The sequence below is a fragment of the Anabas testudineus genome, chromosome 6 (genome assembly GCF_900324465.2).
Source record: "Anabas testudineus chromosome 6, fAnaTes1.2, whole genome shotgun sequence".
NCBI classification, from domain to species: domain Eukaryota; kingdom Metazoa; phylum Chordata; class Actinopteri; order Anabantiformes; family Anabantidae; genus Anabas; species Anabas testudineus.
In genome coordinates, this window is record NC_046615.1 from 22,521,831 (window position 1) to 22,541,137 (window position 19,307).

The window sequence follows — 19,307 nt, forward strand, 5'->3', positions numbered from 1 at the left end:
TCTCATCAAACCAAGTTTACTCTCTGTGGAGTGAAATAACTGGATGATGATGATAGTTTAACATGCTTTTAACAACTGACACTAGTGATACAGGGCTTTTATCCACTGTTAACACTTGGGTCTAAAACCAAATTAGGACAAAGTGAACAGACCCTTCTGTACAATCAAATGCTTTCTTAATGCAATTTGATTAATGACAATCATAAAATTAGATTTGTTTATAAAATGAGTGTTTATTAGTCGTTGGTGTAATTTATTGGATGACAGCTGAAACTAATTTACATCAGCTTCTTTGTTCACAACTCAGTTAATTCAGAACAGATGAGGAGCGAGTTGAAAAGTTCATGCTTATCCTGTTATATGACCTTTAACGGTTTAGATCCTATGGTTTTAAGAACTGACTAATCCTCGACACTGGAAGACGTCGGCAGAACAAATGATTTGTTGTATTTTTTAAATTAGGTTTAGTAAATGCAGATAAATCTTAGGATAGATTACGTACAAAAAGTCAAAAGTAGACCAAGTAGACTCAGCTGCAGTAAACACTAGATGGCAGCATTATTTATTAGGAGTTTTTAACTGGATATTGTTTACACACAACACTGTCAATCACTGTACTTCAGTCATACTGTCAGTCCCCATTTATTACGGACAATTCAAAGACAGGTTTAGTCTATATTAACTAAGTGTATGGAATTCCTCGTTTTTCCATAAGGAATTTTTGATCCAACTCACACGTTACAAATATTTTTGCAGGAAAATGCTTTAATTTTTAAAATATAACTGCTTCACAAATCTACATAAAATCAGAAGGAACAATAAAAGCACACAGTAACTTTTCCCTATTGGACAAAGAGCTAGTAGAGAAACAGACTCAACACGTCCTGGACCCGTCCTTGTCAAGGAGAAAAACTGCAAAGAACATTCGTCCCTTGAAGAAAACATTTACGCTAAGTGTCCCGGTGTTTTTTTGACCAATCAGCAGCAGTGAGATGAATCAGGTGGACTCAGCCGGCAGCTCCGGCTCATCTCGACTTTGGTCAGGACAGACAGACGGAGCATCCTCCCTGGACAGCAGGTTGGTTTTGCGCAGGTGGCAGGCCTGTTGGTAGGGCGGGCTGATGGGTGGCTGGGTAGGAGGGGTGTACTGGTACTGTTTATCAGCATCCAGCTGAAGAAAGACAACAGTGGACAAAGACATCAGCAAATCCAGCAAATCTGTGAATAAAATTAAAACTAGACACAAATCACTCTGTGACATGAACACGACATATTCATAACATGTTTAAGGCATTTTTTTAGTTTATGCAAATTAATTTTGCAGGAATTATGTTAATTAACAGACAAATGAATGTATTGTAAAACATATTAAAGGGTTTTAGAGGTTTTAAGGGGAAGAATTCCCTTAAATAAACCAACTGCATGAAAAACATTCCTTAATTTTATTTCATATAATGTTACATTTTAAACGTTTTTTACCTTGTTAAAAGTTTTATTTTCAGATAACTTGTTAAAAATACTTTCTTACTTTAAGTAAAAATATATAATAAATTAAGTTTCATTGTGAATGTACCACACAGTAACCACTAGTTGAGCAGGGTTACCAACTGAAACCACTGAACTTGACTTGTTTCAGTTGTGTCTCAGCTGCGTCTCCTCACCTGCAGAGGGTAGGTTCTGTCTGAGTCAAAAGCACTGAGGTCCCCACACGCCAGGAAAGGAACAATGACGCGATTTGGCCCCTCTAACTGGTTGAAGTCCACATCTGGAGGACAAAGATCAGAACCTCAATATGTAAATGCCTTAGATGAAGCTCTCAGACTTGCCAACAAATGTGGTGCGTGTCAGGTGAAGCAAAGCTGACTAGATCATCCACCACGTCCAGATGTGGTATAGTGATTAAAATCAAGTCCACGTAAATGTACACCTGCATTAACACCAGTTTTTCTTGATTCAGGCACAGATGAAAAGGGCTCATAGTTACCGTAGGAGTGATCCAGCAGAGGGTTGGACATGTTGGGGATGTAACCTTCAGGAGGAGAGTAATTCTGACACACCACAAACGCCTCTGCTCAGACAGAAAGGTCAGATAAGAATTACTGTGGTAAAATCAGCAGGATTTCATGATTCATTTTACTTTTTTATTGACAGTTCCAAGTGTAACAAATATTTGATGGAGGTCATGTTAAATTGTGCCTCTCACTGTGGGTATCATTCATGTCCTAAAGTGAGATGGGGCACTGATGACAGTGACTCACCGATGCTGGAGTTCCTGCTGCTGCGAGGCTTGGCGCAGGTCACGCCACTGAAGAAGATCTTCAGCTGAGAGTACAGTAGTGTCACATCCTTACCTCTGAAGATCTGAGACAAGCAGCATAGTGAGGGGCTCATACAGGCAGAATTGGCAGACATGATGCCCACAGGCCGCAATGCAACGCAACACCACACCACACTACACAAACCCACTTACATGGTTAAAATTGGTCCAGCTAATAACACACGTGTAAAGAGGGAAGCTGGTCTTAACTAGTTAAGATAGGAATTAAAGTTGGACTCACCTTGGCTACAAACGTTCCTCCAGGTTTAAGGACGTGTGTGGTGATGTTCAGAGCCTGAAAGACAAGCAGCTGTCAGCATGATATCACTGACTGACAGGTAAATAGCAGGCACACCTCTGTACTTACAGCCAATAGGAGCTGAGCCTGAATGTACTCATCCACATCGTGGAGTCCGGTAACTATAAAAACACAACACAAAATAAGTTCTGACAGCTGAACAGAAACAGCAGGAAGACACAGGAGACTTGAGATAAAACAAAGACGGGGCCGGAAGTGAGGTTCTCACCATCTGGAGCTCCATCACACACCACCAGGTCGGCCGTCTGACCCTCAAAGTGACGGATTATCTCCTGAGCAGTCGACACCTGAACAAGGAGAAGATTGACAACACAGGTCATGTCATGCACTGTGACCTGGTTGTTAGGAACCTGTAGAAGCTCCTCAAGAGCCAGAAAACTTTCAAGGACAAGAACCTCCTAGAAGTCCAACTCCTTAACAGCCTTAAGAGCCTACAGAACCTTAAGGACAACTAGAACATCCTCAGGAATACACTGAACTAGCTTCGACCTCATCAGGCACCCAAAGAACCCTTGGAACGTGAGCTCTGAAGCAAGCGAAGACCTGGAGGTTTTGTGACGTCCCTGAAAAGAAGTTAAAATCTTCACCTTGGTGATGTCTCCCTGGATCTGAGTGACTCCAGGCAGAGGTGCCATGGCCTGCAGGTCCACCGCCACGATCTTCACCTCCTCGCCCTTCTCCTCCTCACCCTTCTCTTCCCGACCTCTGAGTGGATAAACAATTAATAAAATATAGACCTGAACTGCACATCACAGCAAAACATTTCTTTAACTCTGGATTCAGATCTTTTATCATTTTATGACAATACAATTAAAATACAGCCATAGTATTTCTGTTGAGGTGAGTACAAACTAACCTCAAACAAAAAGAATGAACTTAAAAAAATAAACCTGAGTTTCCGACTGAGGACCTGGCTCCAGCTGCCAGGAGCTGCACACAGATCTACTGCTCTGTTGACACCTGAGGGATAGGAAATAAATTAACGCAAGTCTGACAAATTAGGACATTTTTTATAAAGGACAGCAGGAGATCACAGCCAGGTAAACGCGGCTCTCACCTGTGAACAGATTGAACTCATGGTCGAGCTGCAGAAGCTTGAAGGCACTCCTTGCCCTCCAGCCCTCCTCCTTGGCCAGACGGTAGTAAATGTCCCGCTTGTCTTTGGATGAGCGACCCATGGTGAACTCTGACCCCTCAGATGAAAATTAAGCACCGAACCACTAACACACCAGCCTCATTTGGACCAGTGGTTCTTCTCACACTGGATAAGATATGATCACTTTAGGACTTCATGTATTTAATGATGTTTCCTTTGTTTATTCTTTGCTGTAATTACCCAATATGCACATAAACAATACCTCATTACAAATTCCACAAATGTTATCATCTTATTTTTCTTCTGTGTAAATGTGGATGAAAGTTTTAACATTTAAGCAGCAACGAGATCCTGTTATCAAAGTCAACATTATACAGATTCGTGTGTGATTTTTTGTTTCTTCTATTTTAGCCGAATTAGAGAAAGCCTCTTAGTAAATCTACAAAATCAGTCATTTCTATTTACTCTTCGTTTTAGTCGCAACAGAGACTTGTTTACTTTATTTAATCTACACTTTTAAATGGAGTTCAGCGTGAGGTGCACATCAGTCCGAGTTTGTTGTCCATTGTTAGTTAAATGTCCGGATTAAACACATGCACGGTTACACTGATCAACAGAGGCAAATCAGCACAATAACATCTTATTTTAACTACGTTTATGATCCATCAACACACTGTTTTCCTCACCGTTCACGTGTCGCTCCGCTGTTGTCGAAGGACCCCTGTTCAGAGCTGCCCCCGAAGCGCCTGTTCAAAAATGACGCCACAACCCAAAACCAGCACCTTCGCCTAACGATGAAACATTCTTATTAAAGTTATTTCATATTCTTCATCATAGCGACATTATGAGCTGAATAAGATGTAATATGTATTTCTATGCACAATATTTTAAAAAGTACGGAGCCCCTTAAGGGTCACCTCTCTACCCTATTAGAGGAGGGTCCATGTTGTGGAACTGAGTGTGTTAACTTCTACATACATGGACTCACTGTTTGGATCATTATTCATTAGTCTGATTCACAGACATAATTAAAGTCATTAGGAATCTAACACATCTGAGATCTGCAGCGACCCGTACCCGGTACCGACTCAGCATAACGGTGTATTTACTTATACGATATATGATTTGGAGTTATCACAGCACTGTAGTCAGATAAACCCAGTTAACGGAGCCTATAAGAGGCTGATGATGGTTAAACACTAAATGAACGACTGTGTTTAACCAGAGCTGCAGATCAGCTGCAGTTCCAGTGAGCTGTCGGTCACCGGGATGCTGGAGCTGACCCCAGCTGACCCCAGCTGACCCCAGCCGACCCCAGCTGACCCCAGCCGACAGGTTTAAAAACAAATGACACATTTATCAGTGATAACGACTATTTCCAACAATCTCCTCATAGAAATCAAACTAGAGTCACAGAAAGTGATTTGCTTTTAGGTTTTCTCAATAGCGACCACACGGTGGCGCTGTAGAAACAGAAGTTAATAGGTCTGACAGAATTTATATTACCTGTATGAAATAAGTTTAAATAAGTAAGAAAAATCTATTCGACATCTATTAGTTCTTAGTTTGTTAAATTCATCTATTTAAAAACGGATTTATTTTAAATTTCTACAGATTATTATCATTAAGGGACCTGATTTTCCCATTTTTCATTTATAAATGTAAAAATGGACCAAATAAATGTTGGTTTACCAAAGACAGATGACCTCCAATTGAACATTTATTAGCAGCACAAATCGTGACCCTCTAAATAAAACCTTACTTAGTTTAAAGTTATTTTAATGGCATCTTTTTGTCTATAAACCAGTAAAAGTGATCTAAGCGAGTTATATGTGATTAAAATTGAAAGGAGCCAGAATGTCACACACAAAATCAGTTTATATACAAAACATTTAATATGAAAACTTTCAATGAAGAAGAAAAAAAAAAAAAAAACACTTTCTGTCAGAGTTTTGTATTTTGAACCTCAGAAACTATGAAACAAAAAATCAGAAATGAGTTAAAACTCTTTAATCTGACATGAAAAAACGTTTTTTCTTGTTTTTGAGGTTAGACAAATAAACACAGGATGATGAAAACCTCTCACTAAATAAATAAAAAAAATGTACAAAAAATATATATATACACAAATAATATATACATATGTTCAAAATACAGAACTAAGTATTTGCATTGACTGTGCTTTTTAGACCCGAGACTGAGGGTGAGGTTCAGTTCAGACGAACCTGAAGCGTCAAACTCACATCTGCCATCGTTTAGGTAAATTTGTCCTGAATTTCATTCAGGCAAAGTTCTTACCTGTTTGAATAAAAGTAAACACAAAGGAAAAAAACATAAAGCTCAGTAAAGTATCAGGTCTCTCGTCTCCAAACTGTCCCGGCGCTGACATGTTACATGTTTAATTAACTACTGTGTCACGTTAACAGGTCGACCTCCTTCCCTGGGTCACGTTAGGCAAAGTTTGAGGCTTTAGGAAATAACTTAAATGTTCCTGTTGCCTCTACGTCATGTATGAAGTTACCACAAGCACAAAGTTAGCTTAGCACAAACACTGAAGAAGAGCACTATAGTCTGGCCGTCACACGGTTTATCTTATTTAACCTGAACAAAAACTGAACCTGTATCTGCCCAAAGAATAACCTGGTTCATAGTCCATCATAAACTTATAAATGGTTGTTACGTTTTTGTGCAGATTAACTAAACAAGGTTATTTGTTCATTAGAACACTTAAGGTGTTAGCTGTCTCCAGGCTAGCTGCAGTTCTATTGAAAGCCAAAGAGGTCCACGCTGTCCTGTGGGTTCTTCTTATCCATTTTAATCTAGTTTATTTTTAACAGATGACATTGATGAAAAGAATTAAACTAGATTAAAACTAATATTAAACACTGAATGACCGGGAGAAGGGGATAAATTATGACCTCTTTGCCCTTCGATACATCTCACCATTATCAGTCTTTATGCTAATCTAAGCTACGCTAACATGTCATCCACAATCTAACTCTCAGTGACAAAGTGAATACTTTTACATTCATAAACACCAAACTATTCCTTTAAAATCCTTGATCCAGTCATGGCCAATAGGAGTGGAGACAACACTACTTAACAAAAACTGCAGCCACTCTCATTCCAGTTTCTCCCATGATGATTTTCGGCATCTCACCAAAATCACCACATAGAAATTTAATCAAGGTCGAATTTGTAGGTCGAACAAAACCAGAAACATCTGAAGACGTCACCTTCGAAACCCGTGACAAAATTATTAAACATAAATGATCAAAATTCAGAAATGAATCTTAAAAAAAAAAACAAAAAAAAAACGTTTACCTCACTGGAAATGAACCTGACTGGGATTTACCCCGTTTCTTCTGGATGCTGTCTAACGTTTGCTGACAGCAGCTTTCAAACTCAAGGCACTCTGAAACAGAACAAGAGGCGAAAAACAACACGGGTGCTGAGCTGAACACGAGAGGACAACGAGTCCTCATCCTGAACTGTGACAGGGACCTGCTCCGTCACCAGGAAAAAAAAATTCAAATGACCCCAGAGAGCAGCTGTCAGTCAAGTCATAGCTGCGTGGCAGCGTTGTATTGATCAGAGGCTCTGCTCACTGGAGGAGGACGACAAGGACGATGAGTCGGCTGTGATGGAGTGGAGCGTGAGGCTGCTGCTGTCTGCCTGCTGTCCATCACTGGCTGTCACCCACGGGTGGAGGAGGATCTGCTCCAGGGTTGGCCGGTCAGACGGCTCCTGGCTTAGGCACCAGCCAATCAGCTGCTGACACTCTATAGACACACATGGAAACACAATAGGACATGAGACTGCAGCACAAAAAGAAACTCTAAGGACCATTTAGGTCTCCAAAGTTAGGGAGGATCAGATCAATCTGAAATCAGATCCTATGATCAGACTGACCTGTGGACACGGTCCTTCTGAAGTAGATCTGTCCTCTCAGGATCTCCTCATCCTGCTCGAAGGGGATGTCCCCACACACCATGTCATACAGCAGCACGCCGAGCGACCACACTGTGGCCGAGCGTCCGTGGTACCGACGGAAGCGGATCCACTCTGGAGGACTGTAAACCCGTGTACCTGGTGTGTTGAGACGGAGAGCGTCAAAACATAATCTGCTGCACCCATTACGAAAACAGAAACACACGTTCAATACGTCAGTAAGAGTTCGTGATGGGAAACTCCAGCAGGAAGTGGTGACCGATCACCAGCACTATCACCACCACACAGGGAGGCAGCTGACATGTCAGCCCTCTAAATGTTGTCACTGTCATTGTCACACGGTTAATAACCTTTTCCATTTGCATATCTCTGTAAACAAGCAACATGCAGAAAAAGTTATTACTTCCTTATTTCACCTTTTATACAAAAAAAAAAAGCTATTACATTGCTGAGGAGGAGGCCCCTTCATAAAGACGCTTCAGTGTTCATTTTACACACGTCAGACATGCATCGTTTTTTACCGATAGTTGAAACATTACATTACTGATAGTTGAAATGTGACTTGCTTTTGCTAGTTTTGCACATATAAAACATTATTTGGACTCAAACACAGTTGATGCGCGTCTCATACAACATGAACTGAAACGATTATTGTCACAGATTCAGTTTCCTGCAGGAACATGTGGCTAATGAGCTACTGAGATTTGGAGTAAGACCCAGGTTGTGGTTAAAGAGAATAATACATGACTGATTGGGCTGTGTCACCAAAAAAGCCTAAAAACCCTCTTTCTAAAAAAAGTCCACAGACTTGTTTGTTGTTGTAACTGTTACTAGCTGTAAATGTTTCTTCTCAATCTTTAAAAAGAAAACCCAAGAAAAAACCTCCTCATCTTCTAGTCAGCTGATGTTGTGTTGTTATCATCATGACGGCTGCACCAACATAAAAACAGCTCTCAGATGACTGTTAGATCATCAGACTCACCATCAAAGTCTGTGTAGGCGGCGTCTTTGAGGAGAGCCCCTGAACCGAAGTCTATGAGTTTAATCTGCCCGGTCCTGAGATCCACCAGCAGGTTCTCGTCCTTAATGTCTCTGTGGACAACTCCACAGGTGTAACAGTGACGCACAGCCTCCAGCACCTGCAGGAAGAAGCCGCGTGCTGCTGCTTCATCCAGTGCACCACGTTCGGTGATGTAGTCAAACAAGTCCTGCACCGGCTCAGGGCGCTCCAGCACCATCAGCCACCCGTCTGCTCGTTCCCACCAGTCCAGCAGTCGTACCACGCCACGAAACGCCCCGTCCACCTTCTTCAACAGTACAATTTCCAGAGGAACCACTGAACCACACTAAGAGAAATGAAATGAAAAGAACGTTTTAAAATATTTATACAGCCTCCCAATGGTGAGGATTTACGCTTTACTCTGTCATACATGATAGTATTCTGAACATGCCTTTTTGCTGTTAATCATAATATTATGCATTTAAAGACACTTAAAACAGTAATAGTCAAGTGAAAGAATATTTACATTTTAAAGTAGCTGTAACAATTATTTAAACACAGTTTGGAAACTGAAATCTTAAGTTTGTAATATTTCCTCTGCATGCTTCTTAGGAATGGAATGAGCTGCTAAGAGTTCAATTATCTTTAAAAAATATCAAATACACTATTGATTTTTTACTACACAGGTCTTCGCTGGTCTCAATGAAACAAACTGTTTAAATCTAGCATTAATAGTAAATTTGACTGGAAGCTGTTAAAGCATTGTTAATCTACATGTAAATCTCACCAGAGAACCCCACTCAGTCACTCTGTCACTGCTCACATGTTTCACTGCCACCTGCACAGAAACAAATACAACAACATTATTAAAACAGCCTGCAAACAATTCTATAGAACAAAATGTATGGGAGACATACAGACAGTAAAACTTTAATTTTTTGTCCAACTTTTGGAAATAGGCATGAAAATATTATCAACATGTAAACACTTTATTATCCCAAAAGAGTAAAAAGTTAGATTGTTTTCTATATGAGTAAAGCTTCAGAGACCACTGCTTTATTTCTGAAAACAAAGACCACAGAACACAACTGTACTGTGTCAACACTACAGCAGGAAGTGCTAGGAATAAGGCTTTCAAAATAAAAGCACTAGTTTGTTATTTAGTGCTTTTGTTGAGTCTGTCCAAATCTAAAAGGGCAGTTTTAAATACAATACAACAACAAGTCTTTACTGCAGTACAATCGGCCGAGTGGGAAACTCCCAGATCTGCTGTTGACTTCATCCAAACATCACATGTCAACCATAGACAAATGTACTTTGGAAAACAGAGACTCTGTTAACGTTTCTCAAATCTGTTACGTTCTTAAGAAAAAAGAAAAACATTAGATTTTATGTCAGTAATTAAACTGTGGTAAGGAGTTTTGTCAGCTGCTGCCTCCAACCTAGGATTTTCACAATAGCGTGTTTAATATTAATAATAAGGTAAAAAGCCAAACATACATTTATTAAGGTAAATACACAAAATAAATAAGCTGCTCTAAGGTGCTATTTTTAACAAATGAGCAATCTTTTGCGGGTTATCATACAATAAAGTGCTTCTAAGTTGATCTTTAAGTGATATTTTGTTGGTAGACCAAGAATCTTTTTTCTAATTCTAATGAGAGTTTATTTTGAAGGCTCAGACCGGAAACGCTCCTGCTTCCTGTGTCTACCTTGACGCTGCGAGCTGCGGACACGTGTTGGGACATAAACAAAGCGGCTCCCCGCTCTTACCGGCAGCCCGTCGGCCAGGCGAACAGCCGAGTACACGGTGCCGAATCCTCCGCTGCCGAGCACCGAGCCCAGTCGGTAAAACTTCTCGAAGGGCTGCTTTTCCTGTTTGGCTGCAAAAAACAGAAACATCTCACGTTAAAGTTGTAATTTAACAGTAGAGACACTGTGTTCCGCCAAAATCTGCCCCCTCCCGAAAACAAAACATCACTCCTGCCTCATGCTGAACGATCTTAAATCCGATTTAAGTAGAATTAAAGTGAGAACTTATTTGACATATTTGAGAAATGTAAAGTGTTCCTAGTCTGATTTGTTTAAAGGTCCAACAGTATCGCTACGAAACGATTAGTGGATTGAAAATGTATATATTTAATACTGAGCCAATTATTTTCAGTGGAAATAAACGTTTTTAGCCAGTCCAATGCTCTTGGATATGAAAATGTGGAGCTTTTCCTATTATCGGCTAACTTGGATATATGTGGGATGTCCGGTTTTTAAATGAAATGAACAAAAATATTCCCTAGAACAATGAAGCTAAGAAAATGGCGGCTACTTTTTGTCATTTTCGCCAGAAGCTGTTAAATCGCCGGTACACGTGTTCCGCTGTATTGTGTGACCGTGAGATTGAGTGACCAGGTTAGAAAAGTGGATTAACTCCGCGTTACGGTTTTAGTTAAACGTTTAGAGATGTTCGGTTGGTTTCGGCGAGGAGCGGGTGTAACACCGGCCGGTGTCCGGCTGGCTGTCCGTACCTTGGTGCCGCTTCGCCGGCAGGTCCACGCTGGGCGACATGTGAGACAAGGAGCCCAGTTTGGAGAGCAGCATGTTGTCCCCAAAAACACAACAAACTTCGGAAATATTCACGTAATAAATCCCCCAAAAAAGAGCGAAGACTCGGACCCTTCTCACGGACGAAGAAAGACGAAAACACGCTTAAAATCCACCATATTTCATCGTTTTTAAAAGAAGTAAAGACGTCGAAGAGTCCCGAGAAGCGGCGAAACGCGCCGCGGCCAATATTTACAAACAGCAAATAGATCCTTCCGCCGGACCTCGGTTTAAATATGTAAACACGCAGCGACTCAGTGATTCACACCCACAAGTGCAGAAAAACTAGTGAAACGTGTCGATTGTGATCGTGGTGAATTTAAAGTCTCTGACGTGAAAAAGGAGCCAGAGCGAGGAGAAGTCACTCGGACTAGTTTCACGTAGTAGTGCAAGCGCAAGGATAGGATTTGGATAGGGTCGCTGCGGCAGTGCTGCGGCTCGGCTCACCAGAGAGGCTTTTATTATTATTATTATTATTATTATTATTATTATTATTATTATTATTAATTTTGTTGTTGTTGCAGCAGTAAGCTTACTACTAGTAACGATAGTAATAATAATAATAAAAACAATATCATATCATTTATTCCTTGTTGCATACCAATAATTAGACAATAATATTTGAAGACTCACCTTGATCCCTGGGCAGTTTGTTTACATTGTCTACGCATGCAAATAGTTAGATAGACAATAGACCAGCCTTCTCTAACACATCAGTAAATGATTATTCTGAAGTTTTACAGACAGTTCAGGCAAAGTACTGTCAGCATTTCAGCTCATGGCAGTTGTGTAAAGTGGTAACGATTGCTCTTCAGAAAAGGTGGACGATATTTTAAATAAATGCAAATAATACATTTGCTTATCTACTGTACATATTAATGAGTCACAGAGCCACGTTGGAGATCATTTGGAGTCACTTGATAAACAGAGGTCTAGCGATCACTGTCCGTCTGTTTTAGCTCCTGAGTGAAATAACTCCTGGCTCCTATCTGAATTTGAAGGTGCAGGTGTCCAGCTGAATGCCCGCTCACTTATGACACACTCTTTTGAACAGCTTTATTGATCCCTGTGGGGGAAGTTCAGGACACACTGATGACGGTGAAGCTGCCAAGATGCTGAAGCAGCTTGTGCCTGGGATCAAACTGCTGACTCTGTAATTAGTGTTTTGCTGCTCAGTGTTATGTTCGTCAGCTCATCTCTAAGTGTGACACTGTTTTTTGCTGGCAGTGGTGGACTGTGTGTTCTAAAAGGTTTGGTTTTTATCTAAAAACATGCAGCTGCTTCCTTTTGCACACAGAGATCATGCCATACAAGAGCAGCAAGACTGAACTAAAACAGTGAAGTTGTGGTCCGGACACTAACTGAGCTGAAACTCAGTGTAAAACTCAGTAGAGCAGATAATAATTCTGTGTGCTCATCACATTGTTCCATAGTTTTCACCTCATTTACTCTAAACATATCTATTATAGCTGCTTTAAAGGTCATTAGTCATTCTGAGGTGAGGTGAGGACAGCACATTGCAATAGTTGGCTGACGTTCAGTCAGTGTTGACTAATCACACTGATTCAACCTGTGTTCTCAATAACAAAGAACTGGATCAACTGAATTCCACAACTGTCAGAAGGAACAACATGTACGGGTCTCGTAATCACTGAACGCGTCTTCTAGTGTTGCTTCTCCTTCTTCTCAAGAACCGCTGGATTGTCTTGACTGAGGATGGAGCGGTCGGGTCACATGACCCGCTGCGTTATGTTTGCCCCAGTGAACTCAAATCTAGGTCACGTCCTTCCTCTCTCACTGCAAGTGAGTGTAACGAGATGGATCCACGCACACAAACACACACAAGAGATTAAAAGACGCACACAGAAAACTGCTGTTGTTCTCTGGAGACAAACAAACTGATCTGAGCATGAAGATAAAACACTCAGCCGCATTAAGATCACTGATCTTTTTCTACCATTCACATCACAGAGCTAACCAGCAGTTGTTATAATAAACTGAATTAAAATCTCTTAACATCTGTTTACATACTTTTCTTGGTGTATTAGCACGTCAGCTGTCGGACTGCAGAGCCAACAATGGTCTCAATTCTGTCTGTGCATTGTCAGAAGAAGCTGTGTGGTGAGAATCTATTTTGTCCCACGTTACAGTTTTAACAACTGTTACAACTTCATTTGTCTTAAAATATAGTTTTTAATCCAATGACATTTAATTATTTTTTAAAATTGTCAGAAGGGGTTTATATAGTCGTCTTTCTGTGTCCTTAAAGTACAATACCAAAAAAAAATGTACACATTTTCTGATAAATCAGATTCTTTTATTTCCTCCCTGCTAGAGGAGGATTCTTAAAGTTTTAATGATGCAATCTGGAAAAAAAGTTTTTTGTTTTTTTTTGGCCTGTTTGACAATGAGAAACGTTCACCGGAGTGAATGGGGGCCATGGTTTGATCACCATGAGTGTCTGGAAGCAACCATCTAGACTCAGAGTCAGAAGACGACTTGTTATTTACTCTGTTTAACGAGGAAGCAGCATGTCAGCCAGTCCTATGATGTGTTTCAGTGATGTACTTTTCATCCTTTTTGGACAACAATGTTATGTTATGGACGTTTTGGGGCGTGGAGGCAGGTCGGCGTTCATTGTGTTTTAGTCTCTGTGAGGAAGTTGTTGAACAGAGTAGAAACATAGAAGATTACTAACACTTCCTTTATGTCACAGAATCTATTTTTGGTGTTCTGGTTGAAGTGATCTTTTAGGTTTGCAGTAGCTGAAGTCCCTCACTCTGGATTCACTGGTTGCCCTCCAGTTGACAACATGAATGTGACTCAGGTCATTTGTTCTCTTCTATGTTTAGCTGCTTCTATTTTAAAAGCTGTGAAACAACCGATCCTGCCTGAAGAGTAAAGCAGCTTGGTGCTGGCTCACTTCGCCCCTGCTCCTTTTCAAGACTTTTGGAAATGCTTCAACCCTTTGTATAATTTTTCTAGTGGCTAATTTCTAGAGAACAGTAATGTCGGTGCACAGCAGTGAGTCGGAGGACAGCAGCAGCTGTGACAGTGCTCACAGTGGAAAGTATCTGCCATGTGGTGCTTCTGATCTCGGCTCAGCTAAATTAACTGTGGTGGTGGGAGACACACACTTCTCTGAGGAGAAGGTGTTGCTCGTTCAGAGCTGCGACTATTTTCAAGCACTGTATCGCTCTGGTATGAAGGAGTGCTGGCAGGAAGAAATCCACCTCAAGTCTCTGCACGCTCGAGGGTTCCTCATCACCTTGTCGGTTTTACGAGGTGAGACTCCTGTCCTAGATGCTGATGACATTGTTGAAGCCATCGAATGTGCCGCTTTCCTGCAGGTGCCGGCGCTCACAAAGCATCTCATTGACCTCATCGACTCTGACAACTGTTTGCTGATGTATCACACCGCTGCAACCTTTGGCCTCATGGGCCTTTACCATGCTGCTGCGTTGTTCATCCGAGACATGTACGCTGAGTTAGAGGCAGAAGTCAGGAAAACCTTACCGGCTGAGCTGATCTCCTATGTGGAGTCTCTGACCCAGCGTGTTTTCGTGGCTGTGGGGGCCCACGTGACCTGTGGTGTGGATGAAACTGTACATGCTGCCTCCAGGACAATCTGCTACCTGGATGAAAATGTGAATCACTGGAAAGTATTGACAGATCTTCCACTGGAGGCCAGCACCTCCATGGCCGGAGTCACTGTTTTAGATAACAAACTTTACATTGTTGGAGGAGTTCATGGTGTCCATAAACAAGTTGTAGACTCGTGTTTCTGCTTCAGTGTTGACAGCAACAGCTGGAGCAGGATCGCCAATCCAGCACAGCCGCGATACAATCTCAGCCTTGTGGGTGTAGATGGTCGTCTGTACGCAATCGGAGGAGAATATGAGCGCACAGTGATGTCATCTGTGGAGATCTATGACACAAATTCTGGGAGATGGGGGTTTGCTGCTCACCTGCCTCGACCATCAGCAGGAGCAGCATGCACTAAAACTATGGGCAGGATATTTGTTTGTTTATGGAAGCCGATGGAGACCACAGATATCTACGAGTACATGTCAGAGAAAGATGAGTGGCTGCTTGTTACCACGCTGATCCGGCACCAGAGCTACGGCCACTGTGTGGTCGGTCACAGGGACAACCTCTATATCATGAGGAACGGCCCATCGGATGACTTCCTGAGATGCCTGATGGACTGTTACAATCTGAGCTCGGGCCAGTGGTCATCCCTACCGGGACACTTCGCCAACAGCAAAGGTTCACTTTTCACAGCGGTGGTGAGAGGTGACTCTGTGTTCACTCTCAACAGGACCATGACCCTGGAGTACACCATCAACAGTCGCAACTGGAAACCTCGACAGCAGATGAAGGGCTTCCCCAGGAGTGGATCTGTGTGGACGTTTCTTCTGAGGCTGCAACAATGACTCTGTTTGCTTTGGAAGTTTGGATTGTCAGGACCTATATATATATATATATATATATATATATATATATATATATATATATATATATATATATATATATATATAAACATACAGGCTTCAATAAATTTATCAAATTATTCCCTTGTATTATAACTCTGTGTCTGCGTAGTTTTGCGCAACATTTCTATTGATCTAGATCCAGAAGCAACAAGTCCTCCAACCCAAACGACGTCCCCTCCCTCTCTTACACTTGTTAATAATGTAAATAGATAAGCAGCAGGCTTCTTCTGCAGTAGCACCCCTTTGACACCAGTCCCCAAAATGGCTGCTTCGTTTTACAGTGGCTCCAAACTTTTTCATCTAAAACAGAAAAATTATTATTACAATAATGCAAATGATATAGTTAGTTTGGCTTAAAATAACTGCTTCCTTCACACTACATCCCACAAAGTCACACATGTATCATCCTCATGGTTACAATAACAACAGACAACAGAATTTGTTTATCTAAACACTATGTGAATATTATTGACACATATAGTTTGTTGACTTTACACTTCTGTTATAAAAGGCCTGTTTATAAGGAGGACAGTCTCATCAGAAGGTGAGGCTGGGTTTAAAATTGGATAAAGACACAGACTCGACCTTTGTAGCTGAATTATGTAGACATATTAAGTAAATTAGATAAACAGGTAACAAACCACAGTAGTGACTGGTGATGATTAACGAGGCGTTTCATTACTGGATTTGTCATCAACTTGTGTGAAGAACATATTAATGTCTTAATGCACAAATTATAGTGTATTAAAAGATAAGGTTTTACTCAATGCTTAATGGTATAATAATAGTTTTAATTTTAGTGTCTGCCTCGTGTGCCTTCACCTTGTATAGCTGTAAAATACACCTTAATCTTAATTATCTGAATAAATACATCAGGGAGGCTAAAAGCTGAGCAGAAAAACAGGTTGATATTATCCGTTATTTAGTTAACTGTATAAAGTCCAAATGACTCGTTTAATGTTTAAATAAAGATGTAGTTTAAGTATTTGTTAGGGGAATTTTAGGTAAAGAATAAAAAAAACTACAAATAAATCATCATGAGGATGTGTTTACTGACGTCAGTCTGTTTCATCCCATGCACTCAGTGTGTTTCTCTCTCTCTCTGCTGTTTTACTCCAGTGTTCGTCCTCACACAGAGCTTCTGTTTCCTGCAGCAGCCTGTGTTTCCTGTTGGCACTGAGCGGTGATGATCATGGAGGTCAATGGCTGGCAGAGCCAGGCACCACAGGCAGCTGGGCGAGACGCCAGCGCCGCGCAGCGATATCAACTCTGACCCAGAATAAAGAGAGAAGCCGGGGTCAGGCCGGGACAGAGCGCTCGGCCAACGCCCTCTGTAACATCGCACTGCGAGTCTGGGAGTGAAGCCAGGAGCCAGAGCTCTGACTCAGTGATGGATGGCGTCTGAATGTGGATATTACTCTAATTATCTGTAGTGATCACATGACGTGAGAGGCTGCTGTCTCCTGTACTGCTCTACACAGGCACAACTCACTTTTTATTTTGGGTCTTATATAGTAGAAAATACAGAGATACACAACATTACCAGTGACTTTCTATAGAGGCATTGGTGAAGGAGACCTTTAACCTTTGGGGCATTTTTTCCATCACTATTTCAGAACAAAGAGAGAAAACAGCTTTAAAATGAAAACACAGAAATGAGCAGTGTGATGGAAAACACTGATAACAGGCGAGTGTGTTGTGGAGATGACATAAGTGTTTTGATCTCTGTGTTTACATCCAGTGTGTGTTCATTCAGCCGCCACTGCAGACGAACTAGGTCAATCTAAATACAGCACACACACACACACACACACACACACACACACACACACACACACATTCACACACACACAAACAAACTGGTGGTCTGAAGTCGTGACGTTGACCCCAGGGCGGCCCCCTCGACCTCGCACTGTGCTGGTTTCACTGTCCATTGTCCATTATTTTGACAAACCAAATCCTTAAAAACCTCCTAATTTGAAAAGCATCAACAACTTAACTAGAATGTAAGATGAAATATAATGCACAGACACTCTTTGTCCCCAAATTACTAATTAAATAGTAAATATATATATTAATTATTATAACTTTAACAGTGTTAGTTGATTATTAAAGGGTTTAAAGGGTGTGAAAATCTCGACAACATGATCGTCAGTAGTTTTCATGTTATTTTGTCTTGGAAACCCGTAAAATTAGAAACGTACGTTTTCTTCTTCTTCTTTTTTCTCCATATATATTTCTTACACCTAATGAAACACAGACAGAGCCCAGTGGAGATGTCAGTCCTTTCTTTTGTGTCTCTTTTATGAATGAGACCCACCCTCACCTCCCAACCTCCCTCTCCCCCATGAAAATAAGCAGACAAAGATCTGCGACTCCCATGAATATTAAATGTATGAATATATTTTAAAGCAGCTGAGTGGATCTGTCTGCTTTAACCAGTCTCTGCTGTCAGTGATTTAGTGTGTGACACCAAACCCTCTTCACACTATGAGCTTCTCTGGTTCTCAATCACACGCTTTAATGATTTCTCTAGATAATTGTTTCTTTTGGCGACTCTACAGCTAAAGGATTGAATTATCAAGAACATTACTTTATTTAAATTTAATTATAGTTAAATTTCCCAATTTCAAAAGAGCCTTACTTTCCATTCATGTCCCAGACCTGTGTGCTGGATGTGCTGGATGTGCTGCATGTGCTGCATGTGTGTGTGTGTGTGTGTGTTGGGGGGGGTCAGCCGTGGAGGCGTGTCTGAAGACATTTCTCACCGTGCAGCCGACAGCTGATCTATGACCTCTTAACTCGTCTCCATATGTTTTTTCCCCACCGAGTTATTGTCTTGTTTAGCTTCGTAGAATCCAGGAGGCTGCTGGGAGGTGCAGGCCGTCCATCATCACAGCGTGTTGTGTCTAAAGTTAAATAAATAAGGATGTTTCACAGAGACACAGAACACATTTACATCTGTTGAACGATGAGTAAAGCTGGTCTACCTGCAGGTTAGTGAGGAACTAACCAAAGTTCTTTGAAACGTTGCTGCAGTTTGACACAGTTGTTTTTCTTTGTGATGGAGGGTTGTAGTTTATCTGTGCTAAAGCAGGCTGAACACATTCTGATCTATTTTAAACCAGCATCCACCTTCTCATATGACTAATGCTTTTCACAGGATATTTACTAAAAATATTAGTATTGCTTGACATAGATAAGCACAGGGGTGCAGCTGTCAGGGGCGTAGTGCATCTAAATAACCGGATCCTTGATGTTGGAACAGGCAGGGGTCAAAAAGTCTGGAATTAAATGTTTGTATTTATGTGCAACTTTAAATTTTGTAATGTGTAATGTTGGAGTTCAGGCTGATAGTAACATGAGTCTGGAATGAATCCACTCCTCTCTCCCTGCTACACTCTGCCACGCTCTGCCCTTCAGGTATTAGTCCTTCTGAAATGACAATAAACAAGACGTTCACAAAACTTACTAAGCATGTAGAAATAAATAATGTTAAGCTTCACTCAAAAACTTCTAGAAGGGAAAAT

General features: G+C 41.1%; 3 protein-coding genes across 3 annotated transcripts; 1 reads left to right on the forward strand and 2 right to left on the reverse strand.

Moving 5' to 3' along the window:
• Positions 1-213: 213 nt before the first annotated feature.
• Positions 214-4,463, reverse strand: ftsj1 (FtsJ RNA 2'-O-methyltransferase 1). The gene is made up of 11 exons (XM_026364531.2): positions 4,419-4,463; positions 3,694-3,897; positions 3,527-3,596; positions 3,224-3,341; positions 2,845-2,923; positions 2,685-2,737; positions 2,559-2,612; positions 2,259-2,361; positions 1,985-2,068; positions 1,662-1,765; positions 214-1,171 (listed from the first exon to the last, which is right to left on the reverse strand). Exons 2-11 carry the CDS (start codon positions 3,812-3,814, stop codon positions 998-1,000), a joined length of 960 nt encoding a protein of 319 aa, XP_026220316.1. The 5' UTR covers positions 3,815-3,897; positions 4,419-4,463; the 3' UTR covers positions 214-997.
• Positions 4,464-5,675: 1,212 nt separating this feature from the next.
• LOC113166440 (serine/threonine-protein kinase pim-3-like) lies at positions 5,676-11,536 on the reverse strand. Its single transcript, XM_026366570.1, has 6 exons — positions 11,206-11,536; positions 10,457-10,566; positions 9,471-9,521; positions 8,666-9,029; positions 7,645-7,821; positions 5,676-7,514 (listed from the first exon to the last, which is right to left on the reverse strand). Exons 1-6 carry the CDS (start codon positions 11,276-11,278, stop codon positions 7,324-7,326), a joined length of 966 nt encoding a protein of 321 aa, XP_026222355.1. The 5' UTR covers positions 11,279-11,536; the 3' UTR covers positions 5,676-7,323.
• A 2,753-nt stretch (positions 11,537-14,289) lies between these two features.
• LOC113166142 (kelch repeat and BTB domain-containing protein 13) lies at positions 14,290-15,742 on the forward strand. Its single transcript, XM_026366106.1, has one exon. It carries the CDS (start codon positions 14,290-14,292, stop codon positions 15,715-15,717), a length of 1,428 nt encoding a protein of 475 aa, XP_026221891.1. The 3' UTR covers positions 15,718-15,742.
• Positions 15,743-19,307: the final 3,565 nt, after the last annotated feature.

Coding starts and splice junctions, on each gene's coding strand:
- LOC113166142 (XM_026366106.1), top strand. CDS start 14,290: ATGTCGGTGCACAGCAGTGAGTCGGAGGACAGCAGCAGCTGTGACAGT.
- LOC113166440 (XM_026366570.1), bottom strand. CDS start 11,278: ATGCTGCTCTCCAAACTGGGCTCCTTGTCTCACATGTCGCCCAGCGTG. Junction 10,567..11,205: donor GCCGGCGAAGCGGCACCAAG/GTACGGACAGCC, acceptor TGTTTTTTGCAG/CCAAACAGGAAAAGCAGCCC. Junction 7,515..7,644: donor CAGAAGGACCGTGTCCACAG/GTCAGTCTGATC, acceptor GTGTGTCTATAG/AGTGTCAGCAGCTGATTGGC.
- ftsj1 (XM_026364531.2), bottom strand. CDS start 3,814: ATGGGTCGCTCATCCAAAGACAAGCGGGACATTTACTACCGTCTGGCC. Junction 2,738..2,844: donor GTGTGATGGAGCTCCAGATG/GTGAGAACCTCA, acceptor GTGTTTTTATAG/TTACCGGACTCCACGATGTG. Junction 2,613..2,684: donor AGGCTCAGCTCCTATTGGCT/GTAAGTACAGAG, acceptor CTTGTCTTTCAG/GCTCTGAACATCACCACACA.